Genomic DNA, 26,635 nt, shown 5'->3' with positions numbered 1-26,635 from the left:
GTAAAAATGAGAAAAGTAAGTTTCTCTCTCTTAAACGCGGATTTCTGATCGTCTCAATCTGACAAACCCGCCAGAGTACACAAGCAGTTAACAGACAGTCCACTAGTATTCTCATAGCTTCGGTTATTTGTCATAATCCTGACTAAATCAACTGTCTAGTTCACCAATATTCTCTGACTGGCATCAGTTGCAGTTTCGTGTCATTCGCTTATGTGAACATTGCAGTAGAATTTGCTTACAATATATATTCATGTCAGTTTAATTGAGTGTTTTGAAAGGGCATCGTAGACATGTTGCAGGTCATTAAATGTGATACGCTGTTAGGGTAATCTCCAATGGATGGCCGGCATGCTTTCTCATTTCATGGTAAAGTTTTCACAAAAAAATAATAAAAAAATAACTTCTTTCCCTAACAAGAAAATTAGAGGAGTAAATGGAAAGCATATGAGAACCCAGCCCGAGTGTTATTCATTATTCTTACTTTGAGTAAACACACACGCACAATTTTTTGGTCTTGTCCGTGACCGGAAAAAATCCTGTGTGAGCAGCGTCCAGTGTAATATGTCAGTTCTTATTTACGACACGTTCCTTTCTTTGAAAGCAGTTTTTTTTGTATGTGTACCATTCGAAGTGATAGTTGCAATTAGTCCTCTCAGTAGCGGAAAAAATAAAATAATAATCGTTCAATAACTTTCCAAGAAATACCAGGTATAGAGGAATTTCCCAAGGTCACATGCACATTAATTGGAACAAATCAATTATGATTTGAAAATAAAGAGATTACGATGGTCTCAAAGCAAAACATGTTAATTACAGTGTACAGTGAATTTTTATACTACTCATACACCCGTCTGTCTTTTAAGCAAGATGAGTGCAAATAATGTTGTGTTTTGTCTTTTTAGCGTTTTGCATTTTGTTTCAAACATTTTCAAAAGGTACTGTGAAGATTGAAGAAAAGGAATTGTTCTTTCTAGTTGGTCAAGTGTATACCGTGCACTCTCTCTCTCTCCTATGAACATTTTAACCCATAACCAACCCACGTTACTGAATACCGTAGGTTGTCAACTTTTCTTTTTATTATTTAGGATTCACATTTAAAAAACTATCAGCATTCATGCTGTTTTAATTGCTTAAATGTTCCTATTCCAATAACTGTCAGAATAGAGTCATCTGGGTTAGCCAATATTGAAAGAGAGAGAACATTTCCAGATACTTGACATTTTACAGGAATTTCATCAGTCTTCATTTTATTAAGGGCTACTAAAAGTAAGATTAACTCTTTTCTAATGCAAATACCACATCTAAGTACTTCGGCAGAACATTCTTCGTGCAAAACCTCAGTCAATCACTCATTCCCTCATTTTAGTGGCAAATATGATATAGATAGGTAATGTTGAGATTTGTCTTGATCTAAGTTGTAACATCTGTGCGAAGTTCAGACATTCTTGAAATTATAATGTTATAATTTATTAAATTATTATCCTCCTATACTTTCGGTGAGAGCTATCTTTGCTAGTTAAACTTTTAGATCAGTACATGGATCTTCCATCACTACTTATCTCAATTTTTCGTTACTCGTTACGCATACATTGTATTCCATTTTTTCATGCATACTTATAAAAATGTCCTATTATTATAAGTATTATTATACGAGCACAGCTTGCAGTGCTCGTATAATAATGGGTGCTGATATCGGCTCTAAGTGAAGCACTGATTTTGAACTTTTTTTTGGGGGGGGGGGCGGGGGGGGGTACTTAATCTCAAATATTTGGAATTTTGGATTTTTCTTCCAAAGGTTTCGAACTGTATCCAGACTCTGCAAGACTTTAGACGCATGCTAAAAGATTACTTCATGAGAAATCTCAGCCATTGTAGTCCGAGGGAAGTAGATAAACCTTTTTTTTTTTTTTTTTTAATCCCACTGAGTTATCCACTTTAAGCAGGTGTGAGAGAGAGAGAGAGAGAGAGAGAGAAATTGCTGGGGAAAATGCTGAAGGCATTTAAAAGATAAACTACTGATGTGGCTTAAGTAACCAACGGCGATATATACCATCAATTTCGCAATAATCATGTGGCAGGACTTATTTTTTAATACGGCTAGCCAAAACTTTAAAACACAGTATAACTAAACTACAAAATTTTCTTTTATTAGAGAAAATTATGGACTTAGGTTTGTTTCATTATGAAAACTTAATTATTTTCATGTTAGTTATTTTATTTATTTGAAAACTGAGAAAAAAAATTCCACTTGATATTTTTCTGAGATCGACTAAAATTGATGCTACCAACAATTGCTTGTTCATGTTCGACTACTCAATAATTCTTAAAGTGCTGGGTTGGAAGAAATATTGTGGTGGTTGGAATTATATGATATTCTGCTAGGCATTTGATTCTGTTTGAATCAAATGATTAGTGATAGCAAATAACTCCCTCCTGGTATTACTGAAAAAAAAAAAAAAAAGAAGCCAAATAGAATTATAAACAATTTCGTCTTTAAGCTTTGCTTATTTTCCGTGCTTCAAAAATATTCGGTGTGTCTCACACATTAATTTTATTAAACATACTAGTTTTTCAGACTCTTTGGTCTGCAATCCCCCTAAAATCGGAATCTGCGAAATTATTTTAATAAAAATCACTTTTGTGAACGTGTCGGATATTATTGAAGCATTAAATTATTCAACTGAACGGAATGATGAGAATTTTGGCTTGATGAACAAAGTATGAGGCCTCAAGCAAAGTATAGGAAACCAGTAGTTGTATTTCATAAAGGATAAGTGCTGATTTCATAATGGTAGACATGAGTAAACATATAATCCAGTTCCTTTATAAGACCTAAGGGATCGTTGCTAACAATTTAAAAATGTGTGGTGTGAATCCACATCACTCACGCGTAAATCTCGTAACTAATGACTGCAGACGAGAAGTTATTTACTCGAAATTGTTTTTATAGCGCTTTTCACAACGTGCATTGCTTTACACGGAGAAGAAAAAGAACTCATTTGTGGAGTTCTGGTTCAGGTTATCCTTGTTAGCGAAGTTTTAAATACTTTGCGATGGTAGTTTTCCTCATCTTCTTTCCATCTCAATCGGATCACTGTCTTGCCGAGCCTATTTGTCTCTTCCGAAAGACTTACTGACCGCTAACGTGCCTATTAGCGGTAGACCAATTACTTTGCCTTGATGCACTCCTATTCGCTCACTATTCGTAGTTACTTCGACTGGCTGGACTGCAGCTCCGTCAGTGTCCTTGTTAAGTAGCGTAATCGCAAAAGCTACCGGGAGTTGTTTAACAAGATAATGGGATCATGTAGTCCTTGAACAGGGAAAAATTTCTCGCGTCAGCATCCATTGTAGTTTTTCATTTCTTTAGTAGGCTGCATTCCTTGCATTGGTGGTGTCGAGATGGAGATGTAGGCAAGCGATAATGCAGAGAAAATAGTGAAGTATGACTTGAGAAAGAGATAAGGAAGTATGCGGTAGATGCGTGCCATTCTCATACATGAAAGAACGCTTCTTGAGGCTTGCAGTGGGGGAAAAAAAAACTCGCAGTAATTAAATTCTTTAACTAGACACCGTCTTTAGGAAATCGATAGGAGCACGCAAGATGTTTTTCCTAGCCAACTAATGTGTTACAATTAATCTTGTCGCAGCTAGGTGTTCCCTTTACCTCTACTCTTATCAACAATCCCCCAAGTCTGCACCTGGAGGGCATCACGCTAACTAACGACACTACACCGTGTGCCCAGTCGCGGCTTCCCAAACCTCGCTTTCAACACACTACTGGGGTGATCAGCTCTGATGGCTGTCTCGAGTAGTCTTCTCCGTCACGGATCACAACCCCTTCCGCTGGCACAGAGTTGTGCATGCAGCAAAGAGATAGTTCTGCGCTGTTGCCTGTGGAGTTGTTTGGCCTCGACCAGTCAGCTAGTAGCGCCATGAACAGATAGGCTCGTGGCTTCTGTAATTCCCCCCCCCCCCTCACTCCCCGCTAACGGCGCGAACTTTACGTTCGGCGCTGATAGCTGTCCACTCTTGCACGGTTATACCGTGGTACTAGCTTTGGGGTCATTTGGGTAATGCGGGGACATTTGCGGGATGGTCGTGATGACAGATGGGTAAAACATTTCTTCCGCTTTCTGTGCATATGTATATGCGCGTGCTCAGAGAAAGCATAGTTGCTAGACTCAGGAAGTTATAAGATCAGGATTAGTCAGCCAAATGCACTCTTTACAATACACATACATGTGATTTGTTATAGAAGGAAGTACTCATTTAAGTTGTAAATTTAAATTAAGATTTGAAATTAGTCACTATATGATAGTAATTCATAATATCAACAATTGATTTTCATGGTAATTTGCCATTACAATTGCGTAGCGATTTCTTACGCACACAATGTACAAAATTGGCATTGACAGAGCGAATGAGATTCCTCCTGGGGAACCCGAACTTCGCCGAGCAGAGATTTCTTTTTCATGAAGAAGTGCTTTTCATTTGCATTCTAATTAAATGGAAGCGTGTAGACTAATGCATTGTGATCTCAATTATCGTAAACAAATCTGAGCATTGCAACTTTCACTTTCCCCTAAATTGATCTCATCTGTAGACAATTTAAAACCCTAACTAGTAACCTCTTGCAGTCGAGTAAGTTTGGGGGAAGAGAAAGAAAGAAAGAAAAATACCCAGAATTATCAGTTATAAAATAAAATTACCTTCTAAACTAATATTCAGATTACTTCATTTATCCGATCTCCAAAAGATGAAGTCCATTATCACTGCCGTGGCAGGTATGCACTTACCATTTATTTGCAATCTGGGAAAAGTAACTGCAGAAAGAAAAGAATAAAAAATTGTGAACCAATGTGAAAAAGAGTTTGCAGACCACGTCACGGTACTCACGCATTGAGATAAGAAAAAATTACATCGCTTTTTAGAAGGTTGCTACATAAATGAAAACTTGTTTAGACTCTGGGATTTCTGTATACAGGTAACTTAATGACAGAGTCCCATCCAGGAAAGGAAGGACACCTTACATACAGTTCACTAAAACAAAGATGAAAATAGGAATATAATTTCTCGTTGAATCAAGCTCATTGTTCCCTTTTGGGCTTCTTATGATAATTAAGCATTTGATTTTTTATATCTTTAAAAAATAATCGAGAAGTCTATAACTTGTACACTGTCATCGTTACTCTATTGTTATCAGTTACTGAATAGTGCATTAAGATCAGGTTTCCACTCTTTAATGATGATAATAATCCAATTTAAAATTTCTGCCGTATCCGCACGACTGATCCACCTAGAAATTATTAACTCTGGACGAAAGATTTTCGTGCCATCTCCACGTTATCTCGATAAGAATAACCTTATGATTGCTGGAATTAGCTGCTTCATGTATTTTCGGCTTCTGAAGTACTTGCGCTATGCAATCATTCATGCACGAAATGCGCAACACTTCTTCTCTGTTGATGCACTAAGTCCTGCAGTGAAGCCAACAACACGAAATGTACTCTGCGTGGGTGTGGAGCAACGTATTGCGCGACTGCATTACAGAAATTGATGCAAATAGATTGCTCTCTCTCTCTCTCTGTGTGTGTGTGTGTGTGAGTTTTTGAGAGAGAGAGGGGGGGGGGTTTCAGCTTCTTTAATGCTTGCAGTTCAAATGTCAAACTTTCGAGACCCATCCTACCGAAATAATAGAATGCCTCACGCTTTTAGACGACTTATATATCTAATGCACTAAACGTGTGACGTCACCGTTCTTTAACTAGTATCAAAGTAGTTAAGTGTTCTAAATTCACGATTTAAAATATGCCAGTTACAATTTATTTCAGCTACAATCATAAGCATTGCAAAGATTGTTGTTTTTATTCAAGCAGTAAAATGCTAAATCTAAAGCTTTTCATACGCATCAGTATTTTGAAGGCGTGGCCTCATAATTCTGTCTGAGAACAAACCAGTGGATTATTGGAAGAGAGATTTGCTGTGCTTCAAATGTTTTGATTACACAGTCACCATTAGTGACTTCCGTTTTGTATGTTCTTCATTAGTTGACATTGAATTGTACTATTTCCGTTTATTCTGATGTATTTGCAGTCTTAGAAGGTTAAGTTTTGATCTCATGAATCGAAATTTTGCAACAAAATTATTATTTCCGTTTTCTTTCTCTTCCTTGGTTATGTATGCTTTCTGGGATTATGTGCTTTTGCTTTAAACTTTTCGAAACCTTTTATCACCATAAACATATCATCTATGACTTATTTATTTTCATAGTTTGATTGTTGAGTCGGAATAAATTAAAGTTTCGTATCTGAGAAGGAAACTTATTTCACGTCCGTATGTGGGAGATTTTGTGTGCCGTTGAAGCATATCGTTTCGAGTGCAAATAACCGAAACGAAGTGTGAGTTCATGTAATAGTTAGTATTCTTCTCATCGTGTATGCTATTTGAGAAAGTAAAATGTTAGGATTCGTAACCTTCTCTGTTTATAGTACATTAAATCGGCGTATACCTCTGAATCTTCGTGATGTTCATAATCGAATTGCATTCCATTGTGCTGTCATTAAAACCAAATCTCTGTCTCGAAGCTCATTCGCATAATCGGTCTGATTCTCTCTGCCATTACTCGCAGCCCAAATAATCAGCTACCAGCACTGGCATTCATAGTACTGTTAGTGTTTCCTTCCTATGTATTATTCGTGTATTGCACAAATCCGTCATCGCGTCGTCTAATCCATTTTGCATGAACTTGCTAGATAGTTCGTCACGCGGTGTTGATGCATCTGTTTATAAGTTTCAGACTCCTTCTCTGCAGCAAAAGGTACTTATTTATGGAAGTTAGATTTAATTTATACAGTAGCTTTAGTTGACCCATTGTGCTCGTGGGATCGTTTCAGCATGTGCGAGATCTACTCTCAAGGAGGAATTTATAATTCGCTGTTTTGCCGCGAATTTTATCCATTGGTCTTTCTTTAGTTTTAAACGATTTCAGCTATCCATGGTGTGCTTATCTCCGTTCTCCCTTGATTTACATCGAATTATGATACAAAAGTGATCTGTAGAAGAGAAAGGTTTGCTGATTTTCAGGTATAACTTAAATATCCATTCGGTGGTTTGAGAGATACAGGGTGGGGGTAGTGGTTCCAATTTTGTTTTACGAACCGCTTGCATTGTTGTTACGATTTAAATACTAAAGTAAACCGATTCAACGTGCATATTATGGAGAACACTGTAATTCGTCTTACTTTCGGCTGAAATGCTAAAGGTTATCACGAGGGCAGGTATAACGAACTTTTATTTGATTCACCGAAGTCAACAAATTCTTTAGCAGAAAGCGTTTCTGCTTCAGATATCAATAATTTCACATCGCATCGCAGTTTCTCATCTTTGTTCTTGGATGCCTTCGGTAAGTTTCCAATTAAGTGTGCTTAGTAGATGTTAGCTCCTAAGTGGCACATAATCAACAGGTACGTTCCTTTCATCATCATCTTGTGATAGGAGGCTAGCAAATTTATGAGCGCTTTGTCAACTAAAAATGAGTTAGCCAGTGTCATACAGAGCTTGACAGGCTTTTTCCTTCCATAAATTAAGCTGGTTGGAGAACATGCAGCCAATACGCGGAATATACTGGTCTTTCTTTGCTCGAAAGCAATTCCAGCCAGAAGTACATCACCATGAAATGGACGGAGTAAGCTTTCTACACCAACACTTTCTTGGGAATCGGGAGATAAGTGGCTTAAAGCCTCTCTGCAGCTTGATCAATGTCGACCTGGATCAGTGTTTTACACATGAGTAAACTTTAATAAAAGTGCTGCTGGCGTATGTAATTACTCGAAAAAATACCGTTGATCTGAGCGCTCACCTTCTCAACATTCGTTATACTTGTCTTATAGACGCTTTCCTCAGCTCGTATTTGTCATTATTATGGTTTCCTAAGAAACTCGCTTTACACAGCGTAGCTTTATTCAATAGCTTTATTCCGAACACTCACATTTTAAAGAAAAAATTTTAATTTCACAAAAAAATAAACACAAAAATTAAACTCCGACTTTACTAATAATTTATATGCCATCCTTTGTTCCTAATAAGTTGATTAATTCGTTTTATAGTTACGTCGCTTTTTGTGAAGATAAAGTTAAATTCTATAGTGATATTTTGAAAATGATTTATTCTCATCTAAAAGATAATCAGCAAACTTCAGTTATTTATTTTCCCCACAGTTGTCATTCCAGTGTCAAGATTTTTCTATTGCTTCATTTAACACATTTCACGAAACGAAAAATATCGATCACTTGTACCTTTCTCGCCCAAGTTCCATTGAAAAAAAAAAAGGATTGTCTCTCTTTTATCTCCGCTAATAAGAAAATATGATTGAATACATGTATATTCAATCTTTATTTTCCCCCCATCAGGCGCCATAACGTTGCGAGATTCTCAGAAGGTCATCGTGCCAATACAACCAAGATTTATGAAATTATGGGAAACCATATTTTTATCTTCATTTCCCCTCTAATTTACATCTATTGTTAATATATGATCGATTGTATACTCGTGTTCTGATAAATTGTATTTTGTTGTTAACTCATTTCTTATAAGAAAAACGTCTATAAATTTCATTTGAGTAGCTGATATGGGTGATCGTTTATCGATACTCGGTGTCCACATAACAGTATTAATTTGTATTAACCGATTCAGGATTGAGTGCACTATTTTAGCTAGATTTTTTTTTTCTCCCCTGTATAACAAAAATATGAGCAGAAATAAGATTTGGCTATTTGTTTCTATTATTGCATTGTCGCCTTATGCTCGCTCTAGACTCCTATAATGTGCTACATGAATTCTCGCCAGGTAATCTATGTTGAGCTGCTTTAATTAATTTTTTAATGAGTTAGCTATCTCTCAACAGTTGGCTTAACACATACATGGAATTCTTTGAATGGCAAGCTTTTTTTCTAGTTTTAGGTGATACTTTTCAAAAAAAAAAAAAAATGTATCAGATGTATTGATGATATTCCCTCTATAGCTCAAGATCCAAGGAAGAATTTTACTTTGCCGAATTTACTTCCATTGTAGAATCAGTATCATGCTTGAAGTAGAAAACAATGGAAAGCTTTTTTTTTTTTTAAAGACATACATTCCATTCTTTACTCAGAACAAACTGATATATGCAGTTCTACAGGAAGATGCGAGCATGCATCGTCACCACTCTGAGGGCACTCGAAACCACAGTCTGTTGGTTGGAGTGCGGATACGCTAACCACCCAGGCCGGCCTTGTCGGAAATTATTCTTTCATCTACTCAGTGCAGCAAGATCTGAAGTTTCATTCTTCTAAATTATGGGCTGTTTTATCAAAGAAAATTGAATTCTGACTTGTCAGCGATGGGATACGTAAAGCAAAATCTAGATCGGCAATAATGCTTATATTTGACATCGTTCATATGAAGACTGTTCTTATTCCAGAAGCTACATGTAATCATCTCCTTTGTTTTACTTTTTAACGATGTTCACTATACAGGGAATGAACATTTTTACGTCTAATTTTGTAAACTTAATCCTGAAGAATCTGCGAAACTAGTTGATTAATAAAAATTAGTCTTGTATATGTTAACCTACTGAGTTTTTAAAGATTTAATCTTTCAAGTCTTTTTCTAGAGTGATAAATATTTTCTGTAAATACGGTACTTGGTTTAGTTGATGGGCCACTCTTGTATACCATACCAGGGATTTTATTGCTTCGATTTATGCAAATCGTGTATATAGAATTATCTTCTTGGTGCCAACTGTGCGTTTGGCTGTCAATTTTGTCTTTTCTTTTCTTGATTGTTTGGGAGGCGAGAGCTTTATTGATAATCTCGCATCCAGATCACGTTTATACACTGATTACACGACTGTTTCCTCCAGTAACATCATTGCCAACTCGTCGAATGAATGCTAGGCTTTGTATAATTTCATTTACTGGTCGTCTTCTGATTTCGTTGCATGTAAGCAAAATTGCTTGTGTGTATTGGCGATCATTGGTTGTCTTCATAAAAGCATGATTAGTCTTTTAAATTCAGTTTTCAAATAGTTTAACAGGTGATTTTCATACTGCTTGAAAATCGAACGTTTTATTGTAGCTTACCCTTATTTCACATTTGGATTGTGTTTTCATATGCAACATGTACACTGCTAAGGTTTTAAAAGCAGGATATGAAAACTAAATCATCGTAAAATGAGTGACTGTGCCTTGTCCCGGGTGAAAAATTTTAATCCGAACAAATAAATCCAGGTATTATTTGCAGCCCACTTGAATAGCATTATTATTTTCAGTTATATCAATAGACATTTTCGAGGACTGATTATATATTTCTGAGTATATAAGTATTGTTTATTATCATACAATCAATGGAATAACGTTGGTAACAATTTCTTGTACCTAACAGTCTAGTTTTCGTTAGATATAAATGCCCCCCCCCCACCAAGAAATTATTCCATGTTATATCAAAATTATTGATTCACAATAGGAACTTGTGTGAATGTGTGTACGCGCAAGTGCACACACAAATTCTTATACAAAAAGTGTTATATATATATATATATATATTTTTTTTTTTTTTTTTTAAGTCCGAAGAGAAAATTTATAAACAGAACAAAGGACTATTGGTAGCCCCCTGTCTCCAATAGCGGCCAACATTTTCTTCGAGGGAAAAGCCATCTCTAAAGCAACATTAAAACCTAGAACATGGCTACGCTACGTGGACGGTATATTCCTTATTTGGGAGTATGGTGTAGAGAATCTTCTCATCTTCCTAAATAATTTAAACAACTTCCACCAAGACATAAAATTTACCGTCGAGATTGAAGAAAATGGTTCCCTTTCATTTCTAGACATGAAGCTTACTAAGATGTTTGATTCTTTAAGGATCTCAATCTTCAAGAAATCAACACACATGGATAGATACCTACATGCATCCTCACATCACTATCCCGCACAAAAGTTAGGTATCGTTTCCACATTGGCTCACCATGCTCGCTCCGTATTGTCTGATGAAGAACTAAAAAATGAACTAAAATATCTAGAAAGAACTTTTTTAAATAATGGATACTTTTCCAACAACATTAAGAGGCAACTATACCAGCGCCCTCGAAACAACACAGAGATCCCTAACAACCCCAAGGGTTATATTTCTTTACCGTACATCAGCTCGCTCTCCGGAAACTAGGAAGAATTTTGTTAAAAAAAAAAAAAATTAATATAAAAACGTGTTTTTCAACTCTTCCAAAACTAAGGTCAGTTCTAAGCCACCCAAAACAACTCATAACCATCTTCAGTTTTCCGGTGTATATAAAATAATGTGATTGTGGGAGGCCATACTATGGCCAGACTGAGAAGTCAATCATCCTACGGCTAGAGGAACATTAGAGAGACATTTTCATGCAATAGAATCAGAGCAAGCGCACTCTCAAGTCACGTCTTATTTTCAGTGAACACAAACGATGAAGGCAACCAACACGGAGTAGATTGGAACGCAACGCCAAACGTTTGTTTGTCACGATGAAGTGGAACGGCGCATAGTGGAATCCAAAGAAATTGTCCTAGACCCTTCTCACATCAACAGCAACCTCAGTTATAGTCTGCTTGACTCGCATAGTTCTGTCATTAGATACTGGCGTACGCGTGAACTCATACGCTCGCATTTGCACAACAATAGAACTACAGAACGGACTATAACGAAAATTCAAACTTAACTTCAGTTTACAAGTTTGTTATTATAATGGCGCAGTGTTTTTATACAGGGTGATTCAGAACTCTTTGGCCAAACTTTAAGGGGTGATAGAACATACCTAAACAAGTACTTTTCGTCATGCAATGCATGGTTCGAACTCGAGCGGTGAAGCGCTAGGGGTTAGCAACTACTGTGTCAGGAAATGAAGAAACACAAGAATGACAGAGGAGATTTGAAGCGATTGCAGAAATTACAAAACATAAATTAAAGACTTTTATTGAACAAATTACAGAAACTTCTCAAAAGAGCGACCGCCAACATTAATGCAGGCTTCACTGCTTCGACGTGGTGATTGGCGTACATTGGCGAAAACACCAGGCATTTCTCTTGTGCAGCGGCAATAGAAATCCTGGCAATAAGGTCCTCATTGGAATCGATGGGGCTATCGTAGATCAGACTTTTAATATGGCCACCATAGGAAATAGTCCAGACATGAGAGATCAGGCGATCGTGGTGGCCAAGCGATGGGACCACCCCGACCAATCCATCGTCTTGGAAAGGTTGCATCCAAGGCGTTCCACACATCCACGCTGAAATGGGGTGGCGCTCCGTCGTGTTGGAACCACATACATGTTTGAATGTTTGCTGGAACAGGGTTCAGTAATTCTGGCAAGACCGTTTGTAAAAATACGAGGTACGTTCTCCCATTCAGCCGTGCTGGCAGAAGGTATGGGCCAATCAAATGGTCATGTAGGATTCCAGCCCAAACATTTATGGAGAAACGCCGCTGGTACGAACGTGGACGTGTGGCTTGCGGATTTCTGCTCGCCCACACATGATAATTGTAGGTAATAAAAAGGCCCTCATGTGTACAGGTGCATTCGTCAGTGAATAAGACATGTGCATCAAAGTCCGGCTGCACTGCAGTCTGCTGCAGGAACCACTGTGCAAAATCCACATGAGGCTGGTAATCCTCAGGTGTCAAGGCGTGCACCCTCTGTGCATGGTAGGGGTGTAAGCGTTCGTCTCGTAGAACTCGCCACATCGTCGATTGGGGTACACGTACGGTATGGGAAATTGCTCGCGTGCTACATTCAGGACGATCTGCAACCCTACGTAGAATTTCCTCTGTAGCACGTGGCGTCCTCACACTCCTTGCACGCCCTGTATCCTGCATGCCGCTGACAAAGGAGCCCATTTCGCACAGATACCGGTGCAAATCGCTGAAAGTTTTTACGATCAGGCACGCGTCTGGTCGGAAAGCGCTCTCGGTACAGTCTTTGGGGTTCCCTCGCATTCCCGTCCGCAGCTCCGTAAATGAAATGCATGTCAGCCTTCTCCTGATTTGTGCAAGAATCCATCCTTTTTTGCACTCCACGGTAGAAATAACGACGACTGCAAAAACCAGCGCTTATAAGTGTTCACTGGAAAGCGCCCTCTAGCGCTTCACTGCTTGAGTTCGATTCAGAACTATTGGGCCAACTTTAAAGGGTGACAGAACACACCTAAACAAGCACTTTTCGTCATACAATGCATGCCCAATAGTTCTGAATCATCCTCTGTGTGTGTGCGTGTGTGTGTTTAATTTGCTTTAAGTGTTATTACACCTGAAGAAGTCGTTTTGACGAAACATGTTGTGTGCTCCATTAAATTAACTTATCTGTTTTCTCGGTTTCAGTCAGTCAAAAAAAAAAAAAAAAAGATGTAAGCTTTTCCTTCAAACGTTCTCAGCTGTGTAGTCTACGAATGGATCTTCATTTTATTTATTAAAAAATAAATAAATATGCATGATTAGATGAACAGTTTTGTTATTGTTCGTTGCTCGAAGTTTAATTTGGCTATTTGAAAACAGTTTTCACTTGAGTTGGAAAACACTTCTTAAATGCTTCGATTTGCTTATAGTATGCAATATTTTTTTTCTTCTTTTTTTTATTGAAATGATTTTATGTTATAACAGGAATTAATAGAAGTTATTCATTGTATTCTCTAATTCATGAATGCCTCGCATTTAATAAAATAAAAATAATTCGAAACATTCCCATGCAAAAACAAGTCGACTTGGCAAATATTGAGATTAAGTAACGTCCTTTTAGGTCATCATTATTGAAATGTGATCATATTTGAAAATGTATCTAATACTTAAGTCGAAAGATACTGGCATAGTATAAATTTATACACAGGAGGTTAAGAAATCACTGGCTGACTGATCTCTGTAGTATATACAATACTGCTTTTCTGGGCAACTCAACATCTAGAAAACGCGATATTTTCTTCTCTACGGATTGTCAAGTTTTCCAGATGTCATTGTAGTTAATTTTATTAGGATGTGGCAAATATCTGCTTTAAAATAACTAGTTCATCCAAAAGAAACAACGAAATGTGGATTTTTTTTTTTTTTTGATGCAACAGTATTCTGAGGGAACCCGGATTAGGGAAGCATCTAAGTCCTTCCACTGCCGAGGAAAATACTGTTCTAAAGAAATCAGAACTGTCTCTCGGAAGGCGTATATATGAAGTAGCAGTTCAGTAGAGCCTAACGCTAATCCAAAGATTCTCAGTGTCATGTATTCCTACAGTAACACCCACATTTATAATTCATCGTAGGCAGAGGTTGTTAGTTCACTACTATTGTGACCATACGCCGTGATCAACCACTGGAAACATTTCGGAGATGTAATCGCTGCGTGAGACGATGGTGCACGTACAGATTGTTTTTTGGGGAAAACTGCAGCTGTAGTGGCTTATCTGTTATCCTGAGTTGGAATGAAAAAAAAAAAAAAACGTTTCTATGGAGTAATTTTAAATGGACTCTCGTCCCTGTTTTGTTCTGTCGTACATGAATATAGGCTGTCTCAGCTTGATGGAGAATCTATCCGCTTTCTCTGCAGGAATTTGCCAACAATATTGCTGCTTGGGAAGAGATAACGTGTTCATCTGGTACTGTACATTAGTTGATGGTTTTGAAATGTGCAACAAAATGTATTGCGGCGATGCCAGATTTTTCCTCGCCCCCTCTTTTTAGATATCTTTTAAGAAATATGACAGGACAACACGCAATAAATGTTTCATCTGTAGGATGTCGTGATTTTTTTTAATTTTTTTTTTTTTTTTTTATTCTTTGCAATCACTTCGGTGAATTCCCTCGTCCCGTATTCACTCTTCAAAGATCGTCTTCAAAAGCTGTTTTGTTACAAAAGTATAAATTTAATTTACTTACTTAAATTTCCAAAGCATTTTTCTTTCTTTTTTTTTTTTTCCGTTTTGGTTAAAAAAAAAAAAAAGAATAAAAGCATTTTGTTACCATTTTTAATATTTCTACTGTTTTTTTTTATCACTTTGGGGAAAACTTAGTTTTATGTATCTTATCTCATTCGCATACAAGCTTCAAAGGATAGGACTAAGATTTACTTCATAATTTGGTTTACTTTTCGTTACATTTAGGAAAACATGTTAATAAAAATAAGCAGTGATACTCAGATACGTTGCCACGTGGCCTCTGTAGTGCTGTAAAAGATGGTGGTGTGGTGCATTTGATTATTACAGGCTGTGAATTAAAAAAAAAAAAAATCAATATTCCTTTATAAACGAAGTTATTTCTTGGAGGTTAGTTAAACCTCACGTTGCATTGGTGGAGAATTTCTCTTGCGTCAAACTAATTTTGAATAATAATTACTTAATATAAGTAAAAAAAAAAAAAAATTAGGTAGTCACATTAAGAAGTTCGCTCGTGAGAGCAGAAACTGAATATCACGCTAGTCCATTTCTACCACTAGATTATTCAGTATTAGTCTTTGAATTTGCTGCCGATGAAAATTATATTCATGTGCAACAGTGACATTTATTCAAGAATTCTAAATAACTATTATTTTCTTTGAATGAACCAGCCTCAATTTCATTTCCATTGGAAATTGCATTCGCACGCGAAAATCTTTGAAAACTGCCAGTTTATAAAACCTGAAAGATCAATAGACTGCATCTCATATACGATATACATCCGAATTCAGGGACAGATTTTATCGCATCCATATTGTCGGCTTTGGTGGTTAGCAAGCTATATGTTCGAATTACACTGCAGCAGGGATGTTTGTGAATATTTTTCGATGAAAGATAACTTTTTTCATCGCTCGGTGAGAGAGACCATCACCTTGTATATTGAAGGTTTGATGTGTTTTTGAAGTGTCACGTTTGTCCTATTTTCAGATTTATAATCTTATTGTGATATTGCATTAAAAAAAAAGTAATTTTCCTTCATCTACTAGTGGCTGTAGTCTCAATCCATTATGGAAAGACTGATCCAGTCACAAATTGTAGTTATTCATATCTTGTGAACAAAATATATATTATTAACATGAATTCCTCACATCTGATTCGAATTGAGGTGCATTAACATTATTGCGTTCTACTCAGAAGATCGTCTCCTTTTTGAGTAGGCGTTATTGAATATCGGGATGGTAATAGTTACATAATTTATTATTTAAGTTTGAAATAATAAAATTTCAGATAATAAAAATTGATTGGAGAGGAGAATGGTGAAGTGTTAAAATCGTGATGTTCAAGTATAATTCTACTATAAAAATTTAAGTTTTGTTGCTAGTTTTCTTACATCCTCCGCTTCCCTAGTAGAGAAAAATCCTTTTATATTACAATTAGACGTTATTCAGATTCAATGAATGATGTGATATTGACCGTTCCATTTAGGTGCTGTTTTCATTTTAAAAATAGTTTACTCAGATGAAATCATCTCGAGACTTAATTATGCATTCATGAATTGGGAATATATTTTATAGGGACTTTAACACACACAGAGTTCGAATACTCGATTATCATTTGATGTTTTTTTTACACTGTATTTATTGCGATAGTATATATTGTTGGTATGCTATCCATATTTCCATACCATATATATATACATACCATATTTCAAGTTACCCTTTGGGGGGGGGGGGTTAAGATGGGAGTCTAAGCAATCCCTGTTTCATTCCTTGACATTGTTATATCTTCTTGAATGATGCCGAAAAAACAAATAAGAGATCCCCCCCCCCCCCTCACACACACACATACCCTAATCCGTAAAAAAAAAAAAAAAAGCTCCATTTACTGTACCTCGTTGTCGCATTTCAGAAGAGATAAAAACATGAGTAGAAACTTTGGGGGTGGATTTCAGAATTCGTTGCCTTTCATTCGAGAAAGAGAGAGAGAGAGAGCATCCCAGTAATGAATTATGCATTGCATATTCACTAAAAATATCAGTTTTGGAATTGTTTGGAGATAAGACTATTACGCTTGCACATCTCTTTTCTTCGCTAGCTTTAACTCTGATTTTTAACGGATTAGAGCTCTCATTCTTCTAACTTAGAACATCGCAACGGATTTTCTTAGGAGATGCATCTTTTAGCTTCTCAAGCTAAATGAAATGTTATTCCAAATAAAGGAATATCCTCAGTGCACTTTGAAAGAGATGCATTATAGTGATGCGGAATACTATCCAAGATATTTCAGAACTTTCTTTTCGTGTATTTTAAATTAGATATTCGCGTTCCGATTTACACGTTTCTTATTAAATCAGAAATCTTTGTATTTCAAAGCCTCCTTAAAATGCTCTTTAGAGTAATTTTTCTTCATCTCAAGCCAGGAGATTAAGATACAAGAATTAGCAGCAAATAACTCGATGAGTCATCGTTACAGCATTCCTAATCAGTGATTTTGGGTTGTGTGCGTATCTCTTTCCACTATGTACATATATACACAGATGTAATGGAAATACGTAAATCTCACTTAAAAGAGTAGCATTTTACTAAAAGCAGAATCTTGTGGTTCGTTTTTATCGGTGGATCTATAAAAATATACATTAGTTAAGTCCTATTTTGAAAGTTGCTTTCGTGTGTGGGAGGGAAATTCGAACTGCATCGATTTTTATTCCATACAAGCATGGTATACTGCTATATAAGATAATAATAAAACCTCGAAATACCGAGTTAAATACTAAATGCGAATTTTAAATGCTTAAAAAAGTTTGTATGTTTGAAACCTTTGTTAACATTTGTTTTGAGTACACAGGAAGTTTCACATAATGTTTGTATCATAGTTAAACTTGAATGAGAGCGAAACCACTGACAATTGTAGGTTTATTCTTACAAAGGTGTTGTTTTGTGACCACTGCTTATTATTGCAACACCATCTCATTGCTTGCATTACTTTAATTAGTCCATTCTACTATACACCAGTTGATGTCGCTAAGCAACAGTCTATTACGTCAGAGATTCTCTGCCTGTGAAATGAGGATGTTTGTAAATGTCTCAAGCCGCGCCCATGCAGCAATTGATTTTCTACGCGGACCGTAGACACCATAAAAGTTTTGTTACCACGCTTCCCGACTGTTCACATCTCGTAGCGTGCCATGGCGTGAATACCGAATGGCCTTCCAAATTCCGGCCGTCAGGGCTTATCAATTCCGTTTCGCTCTACGATGGCAGTGTTATTCGAATACATTCATATCATTCCTTACTTCACTTGCAGTAGCCTGCAAAAAACATTATTCTTAATGGACCTCCATTAATGATGTCATCGAGACGTCCTTGGCCGACACTCAGACTCGTGACTGATGTTACTGTTTTTGTTTAATAAATTTAAAAGTGACTTGAACTCTTTGGTTATCTATGGCTAAAACTATCGCATTCCTGTCGCGCGTGTGTGTGTTGACCTTTAATGCAATTTCAGTACTTTATTTATTACCATAGCTAAAGTATCATATTTTCGTAAATGAGCTATTTAAATGATATTCACTAGAAAAGATGGGATATGTCGTTTACAGTATTGAATTACCGCAAATAAATCCCACTTTTTATAGTCAAAATTTTATATATATAAGTGGGCAACTACCGGAGAGCTAGTCGGAAATGTTTATGATCACATATTCCGTTTTAAAATCCTTATATAAAGTCCGAGTGGATATTAGATCCAGCATTATTTATTTATTTATTATTATTGGCAATATTTCTAGACGCATTCATTTTAAAATAGATACGTACATATGTATTTATTAGCTTAGTTTGTTATGTATGCACAAGACAGGTTTCTTGTATCTTCCAGATACCTTCTGTCTTCTGCCACTAATTCTGCTTCTCTCCAGCACTCCTAACTAGCCGTCATTCTTCTTTCTTTTTCTGTCATTGTCTGCCAAGTTAATTTGGGCCTTTACTTTTTCTTTCCGGACTCCATATCAAAGCTACTCTTAGAATTTATCTGCCGCCTATTCTAGTCATCCAATCCATTTCCAGCTGCGTTTTTTTTTTTTTTTTTAATACAGGTGATATTTTTCACTCAATCTGTTTATATAATCCCAACGTTTATGGTATGCTGGGGCCAAAATATTTTAAATATTTTACGCAGACATCTTGTTTGAAACTTCATTTACTTCCTGTGTTTTTGAACTTTTCTTTTTTAATCATATTTATTTTAAAACCAACGTTTTTCAGCTGTTTTATACAGTGCTTCCAATTTTGCTTGTGTGTGTAATATCAGTGTATTTTGCTAACAAAATTGTTATCTAGATCTTCCAGCTGTGATAGGATTCCATTTAATTCCTTTTCTTATACCTGTCACTTTTTTTTTTTTTTTTTGTTCGTAATCCAATAAATGACTATGTTAAACAGCAAACCAGAAATTACCAAATGCTTATCTCAAACTATTCTGATGTTTGCTATGCAATAAACAGCTTTTACTTCCTTTATACATTTTTATTATATTAACATATTTGTCATGAATTACATAGCTTCTAATAATTATCCATAATGTTTCTCTATCTACGCGGTCAAATACTGTCAAATTCGTTGGCAAAATCTAAAATGTAGGTATAACGAGCTTTTAAATTTTATGCTTTGTTCAGTGATGTTCTTTAAGATAAAAATATGATGTCCAATACTCCCACCTATTCTAAAACCATATCTCTTCATTCTCTAGCACATTGTAAAAGATCGCTTGCAACTTATCAGCAGCAATTTCTTTAGTTGTCATAGGCATTTCTATTGCTATATGTCACATGCCTTACCACTTTTCATCTTTTCTATTACGTTCGTTACTTCATTTTTAGATATTAGTTCTAATATGATATATTTAAATCTGTGCTTAAGTCTAGGCCAGAACTATAACTAGACAGGTTTATATTGAAGTTTGTATTTGAAATTATTACGAAAATTGACTGTTCATTCCAGTTTTGTTTTAATCAAGCTATTTGCATGGATGCATAGGAGCAAAACATGTCTTAATTATATATAGCTATAACTTAATTATATATTTTTATAAGTAAGGAAATGACCTGCAGACAGTCATAGAAATGCATTTGATATTAGAACTAGTGACGCCAGAACAGTTGAACTTTGGATATGCACCGTTAGACCTAATTTTTAATCTATTAAAATGATGATTTAATCATTAAATCGTCCAATGGTTCTGAATGTTAAATTTCCAGTCAAGGAAAAATTGTTTCGAATCTTCTTTTTTTTCTTCAGAAAAAAGTCCATTTATAGCGAAAAAAACACATTGACCCCATTAAAACATTGTAATTATAATGAAAGAAAAAGTTTTGGTTTGGGTTCTGTACATTAGACATGTTTGTTCTGCCACCAGAGTTGAAGTGATTCACCACGTTTTAATAGAAATTCTAATTATCAGATCTACAGTTCAGTCAGTGAGTGCAGAATTTGTAATATTAGCTAGACCATTTTGTCAACAAAAAAAAAATTCATTGGACCACATTCGTATCTTCCTGTTACATACATCCTAGATTCGGTATTTTAATTGGTAAAATGGTTTTAGAAATTCAGCATTGGGCTGATGAAAGTTACTTGAAATTGAGTATTTAGAATCTGTATTAAAATTTCTCGAATTGTTTCAGTATTGATTATAATCGAACTATTTGTAGTAGCAAAATTAGACAAAACAATACATGTATGAAATGCTGTGTCAAAATGCGTTTCGACATGAAATTTTTCGAATTACTTACTGCCATTAGTTATTTGAATAACGAAAATCTGTAAATTCAGTTCGGAATATTTCTGTATTGGATGTAAAAGTTATAAAGGGCTACCAATCCTAATGTGTATATACTATGAATGCATAGATATATTCACGTGTATATTAGAGGTAATGATATTCTTTGATCAAGCTTGTGCAAGACTGCATAAAGAAAGTTTTTTTTTTTTTAATATATTCCCTTTTTATTAGCAAAACCATATGGAATGATAATTTTTCTCTTTCTTTCTGTTCGCCTTTTTTTTTTGGCTAAACATTTCGAAATGATAATTAGTTCTCCTTGTCTTCATGAAATTCACTGAAATTTAGTATTTAGAATATATTAAACTGTATCCTTTTAGACGAACTATTTAAATGGCCAAATTAAGCAGAATTGTCTGCTGTACAAATACCAGAAGCGGTTCCACGTTTAGCATTATAATGAATGATGCTAGTATATAAAAATGCTATTACAAAAGCACGTTTGTGATTTGTCTTTCAGAGACATATTTCTTTATTTGTTTTACTGGCTTTGTTCTATCACCGTTCTCTGTGATTTTAGCTTTCAATCCTTACTCTGATACAAATAGCACCAGAGATCCCGTATGAAGAATGGCAGGGAATCTTACCACACATCTAGGTTGGATTCCTCTTCATGAGTCGCCAAGAAAGTCTGGGAAGGATGGGGATAGACCTACTGGGGCATATTTGTCAAACTTTCTTTTTTTGGTCAAGATGCTACTTTAAATATTCAAAACGTGGGCATTTGAAACAAACAAAAAAAAACCTTGCGAGATGGTTGATCGATGCGCCAGAACTCAGAACTTTTTTCCCCCCTTCTTCCTCAGAAAACAATTGCTGGGGGGGGGGGATCCGTTGCAGGTATACTCGCTTCTCTGCCTCGACGTAATACTAAACATCTGTCATTTAAAGCAGTTAGATATATTTTTTTAAACTTTATTATTTTCACTTACAGTGTCACTTTACGTTGAAATTGATTTTATTCTAGAAATAAATAAACCTTCATCTTTATATCAACTTTAACGATCATCCTAGTGTATAAAATTACTAGACAGATCACCGTCATGAGAAATTCAGTATTGAACAAAGGAACACTTGTGTGTCGTATTTCAAAATCGATTTTAAAATGCAATCTCTCTTTCTATCCACCCTGTAAAATGGATGGATAAAACTCGGTAAAAAGTTATGATTTGCCAGCTTTTCTACTTAAGATTTGTATAACATTTATTTAAAACTTGGTACCGAACATTTACGTTTCATGCGTCACAAACTGCTATTCGAATTAATTGAATTTTAGTAAAATAAAATAACTAATTGTAGCGGTAATTACTTATCTGTGTGTAAGGCAGAGAAAACTTCGATTCAGTTTATTTAGCAACGATGCAGAAGCAGTTGAGGCAGAAGTGGTCACAATGAATTATTCGTTTCATTTATTTCGTTGACTTTCAAATGCTAACAGCTTGCTTCTCGCTGCTGAAGATAAAATACTTGAGACAAAGTTAAGCAATCCTTAATTTTATCACGAAGAGGACTATTATAATTCTTTTTCCAGCGAATTAGTGATTTTGATATGTAGATGACACGTGATGTTGTGATCTTATATGCAAAAGATGCGAATGCAATCTGTTGCCTTCAGAACTGGTATTTGCATACACCACCATGAAATCGGGCGATCAGGAATTTGAGTATTGCATGTGGTGGAATATTTTGTAGGAAGCAACATTTTTTAAACAGGAAGTCGTCCTAAAAGCAGTGTAAGCTTTTTATTATACTGAGGACATTATTTATTCCGAATGTGTATTTTTAATGATCAAAAATAACTAAACGATTATTGTAAAGTGTAAGTTACTAATGTTGATGCGATTCTTGCTCCTCCTGCTTAAAAACTGGAATAAATCAATAATAGTTAATTGTAATTAGTGCAAATAATATTTCGGGGTATTGTTTTACAAATATAGAATCCTTTCAGATCTCAAATTTTAGTCGTGGTAGTTAAAAATGGGTAGAATTTACTAATTTTATTATATTATTGCACCTATCGCAAAGCTCACCTTTTTTGTGTGTGTGCGCGCGCGCGTGTAAACATCTTCCAATTCTTATATCAGCTTAGTTGTTTATCATTGTGTTGAAATAAATATTGATGCTACAGTATATTTCAGAAAAACCTGAAATATACTGACACACACAACTTTTTTTTTTTAAGTCACTTATAATGTGTTCACTATCCTTTACATAACTCATTGATGGGAGGATGGTCCGGAGTACGCGGTAGTCAGGAAATTCGTCCTTTACTACTCAACTACTCATCTTATGGTATCCAAAATAGTGTCTCATCCTGCTGTAAAATGTTATAAGAATGCCATTTTAAAAGTGAAAAGAACGTACTCTTTTAACATCGTTAAAAGTTCAGTACTTAGCTCGTTTATATACACACACTTTTTTTATTGACATATATTGCTTCTTTTTTTTTATAGATGAAGTACCTAAACTAGTGAGAAATAACTGGTCAAAAGAAGCTGCCTTAAAGCTTCTATCTATCTGCACCGATTGGATGATATATAAATTTAGTCAACTATGCGATATCGTCGGTGATTGAGAAAAAGCATGTTTTTCATTTTCAAACAGCTACTTTGAATCCTGTTGGATGGATAGCTCTTTCGAATTAAAGTTGGAAGATCAGTGATATTCAGCATCTGGATGCGAAGTTATAGCATAATATAGTTGGCGAAATAATATTATTGTAATAAGAACAGCTTATAATTCTTTATACTACTTAAATCACTGTAGTGACTCTTAATGGGACTGATTGCAGCAATGAATAATCGTTCATAACTGAACAGCATTCTGTGTGGCTTTTCTGAGAAGGAAAACAACTAGTCTGTATATTACCCATCAGTATAAATTAGGCTACTCATTTTAAACGAATAGTGCGATTGAACAGTCACTCGGCTGCTGAAAGTGTTTCCAGTGCTAAGCAGATTCGTTGACGCGGAAGTTATTTTCCTAATTAAACTCCATCTATAATTTTTGGATGGCATTTGGAGACGAAGCATGCCATTTACTTTATGGAACTTAAATTTAGTTGATTATTGGATTCATTATTTAATTAAAGATACGAAAGCTTAACACAAAAAAGCTAGTTTCTATGATTTTCCAATATGGAGAAAGTGAAAAAAAAAAACCTTACCAGTTTTACGTTCCTTGCCGCAGGGCGTGGATTTTGGTTTGAAAATTAACATGACTGGTGATAACATGGTGATGAATATGATGATGATGAATAACGTGATGATGAATCAACTGGTCTTTGACCTGTAATTTTGAATTCAATTCCGTAAGATTGTAGCTAAATTTACATAAAAGTACTGACCCCTAAAGTATTCTAATATGAATACTTCAGGGCAAATTAAGTATAAATATAATTATGGAGAACACTCTGGTGGAACGAGTTAGATCGGAAATTGTTTAGTGCTGTATTCATTCTTCAGGTTGTAGGGAGGCGATTGTTCTACCCTACTTTCACCTCAACTATTTTAAACAAGGAGTAAATAAGAAAAGTGGATAATAAATATTATTCTTGTTTCACAGGACTTTGCAACTGTAAAACTCTTGATTATAAAAGTCTGTTTTGACTTTCAGTAGTTAATTTTTAATGTAATTCTTTCAGGCACTCTTTTCTTGCCATATTTATCACGATTCTGAATATGAACAGGAAATAAATGAAACCACTACTTGCTTCTTAGACACGTTTTCCTTTGCAAACACATATTGCTAAGTCTGTAGCAGATACGCATAATTAACATATATCCTATTTTCTTGTTTACGGTGAGTATTGTGCTATATTCTGTTATAACGAATCGAACAACTGTGCTTTAACAAGTATCTAAATCTTTTTAGATGCAATACTAAATAAAGCAGAAATATTAATTCGCAATGAACGTAATTTGATTTTTATATTTATTATAGCGAATAAAAACTAAAATATAAACATTTTTAGTTTTTTCATTAAATCTTATCTAGTGAGGTTTTTAAACGATCTTCAAATAATACCGGAAAATCCTGACTTAGCCGTCAGAAAAAGAAATTTGAAAGAAGGCTATATATATGTGTGTGAAAAGAATAATTCTTACCACGTGCTCAGGTAATCTCACATTATTGGCTTGTTGACTGGATTACTTATGGGTATCCACCTGCTCCTTTAGTCATCTTCTGGTTGACTTTTGAGTGAACTGTTATTGAACTTTGACTCTTCTCTCTGTGTGGGCGGGAAAATTAATATAATTTTAAATCGTGAACTTTTTTCGTCTTCATCCCGAGTCCATTTAATTATTCTGTCAGTATAAACGTACCTCGTTTCTCTTCATGACGACCATCATAGTAGAGTGACACAGAATTGGGTGTTTTTTTAACCCGTTATTACTTAGAAAAATTATTTAATTAAGTTGCCTACCACGTTTTTCCATCCTTGTCAGTCATACTTCTGTGTGCGAGAGAGAGAAAGTAGTTTTAAAATGATACGATTCTTCTTTTACTTATGGAAAAACAATCTCGCAATGCCATTGTTCACTGCTATCTTAGGGGACTTGAAGGACCAAAATGAAAACACTCTTTTCGGAGAAAATTTCTACCGTTAATTTTCTACTTACGCGATCCGTGTATGTATATCATATACTACTAAAAATAATTATTTGCAGTAAAATAGACTTTTTGTGATTTCAAAAAATAATTCTCATTTTTATATCATAAAAATGTTTCATTGTCGTTGATTTGCCTGTTTTTAATTTCGTCGTATTGAGATTTTGTTGCACGAGCCTCTTCTGGCTTTATCTAGCAAATAAATTTCTTCATGATGCCATTCTTTAGAATGGAATCTTTTGAAGAATAGCATATTCAGAACTTCTTCACTGACAAACTTCCTAGTTCTGAACTCCTGATTATGACCGAGACAAGACATTGAGCTGATCTGAGAAAACTTCTAGTTGACCTTGTGAAATAGTTTATAACACATTCTTACAAAAGCAGACAAGTCCGATGTAACTAGTCCCAACCATAACGTGAACTTCATTTCACTATTATTTTTCTATGCAGTCACTGTAATGTTATATTCTATACTTAAGTAATCGCACTGTGCCAAACCGATACTCATAACATGAGATTTACCACACGTATATGTTCATTCATTATTTCATTCTCTCGTGTCTTGCTTTTTAATTTTTTTTTATGTTAAGTTGATTTCGAACAAATTACCAGCTTAAATGCGACGAGTGCATGATACAAAGATAGCTCGTTTTAGCTCTGCGATATATCTGATCGCAGAGCTAAAACAAATCCTGGATCCAATAAACATCTTTAATAACCAGATCAACACAATATCCGAAATACAAATTTGGGACAAAATGAACGTACAATTGATGATCTGAAAGCATTTGCAGATATACTGGGGAAAGAACTTTGCCAAAACATCAGCATTATCCTCTAACCTTCCCCCACCCCTTCGAGTTCTAGCCCTGAAAAAAACAAACCAGAAAAATATATTTCTTCCACTTCAAACGGCCTGGAATTTACAACGGGTCGTTTAAAAAACAAGAGCTGAAAATTGCCTTGGTTCAATGTCGACGAACTGCTTTAAAACTAGATGATATCCATTATGAGATAGTTAAACAGTTGTCGCATCTTCGATGATCAGCTGCTCTACTTATTCAACAGAATTCTCTGTAATAATGTATTTCCGGAATCCTTCAAAAGGCAATCATTATTGCTTTTCAAAGCCAGATAAGGATCCAAAAATACCGATAAATTATCGTCCAGTTGCCCCGAGCTTCTTTTGCAAGAGCTTGGGAAAGAATGATTAACTCTCGGCTTTTATAGTTTCTATAGAATGCCGATTTTTTTTTTTTTAACC

General features: G+C 35.4%; 1 protein-coding gene across 1 annotated transcript in view; it reads left to right on the top strand.

Moving 5' to 3' along the window:
- The window catches only part of LOC150094956 (MAGUK scaffold protein dlg1-like), a 256,608-nt gene extending 234,849 nt beyond the window's left edge, over positions 1-21,759 (top strand). Inside the window, exon 5 of the mRNA XM_090411159.1 lies at positions 21,692-21,759. Coding sequence (XP_090267285.1) covers positions 21,692-21,759 — 68 coding nt within the window. The remainder of the gene's footprint in view (positions 1-21,691) is intronic.
- Positions 21,760-26,635: the final 4,876 nt, after the last annotated feature.

The sequence above is a fragment of the Typopeltis vanoorti genome, chromosome 21, assembly GCF_054136105.1.
Source record: "Typopeltis vanoorti isolate ZY-2024b chromosome 21, IOZ_Tvanoo_1.0, whole genome shotgun sequence".
Classification (NCBI taxonomy): Eukaryota; Metazoa; Arthropoda; class Arachnida; order Uropygi; family Thelyphonidae; genus Typopeltis; species Typopeltis vanoorti.
This window is presented reverse-complemented; position numbering and strand designations above follow the sequence as displayed.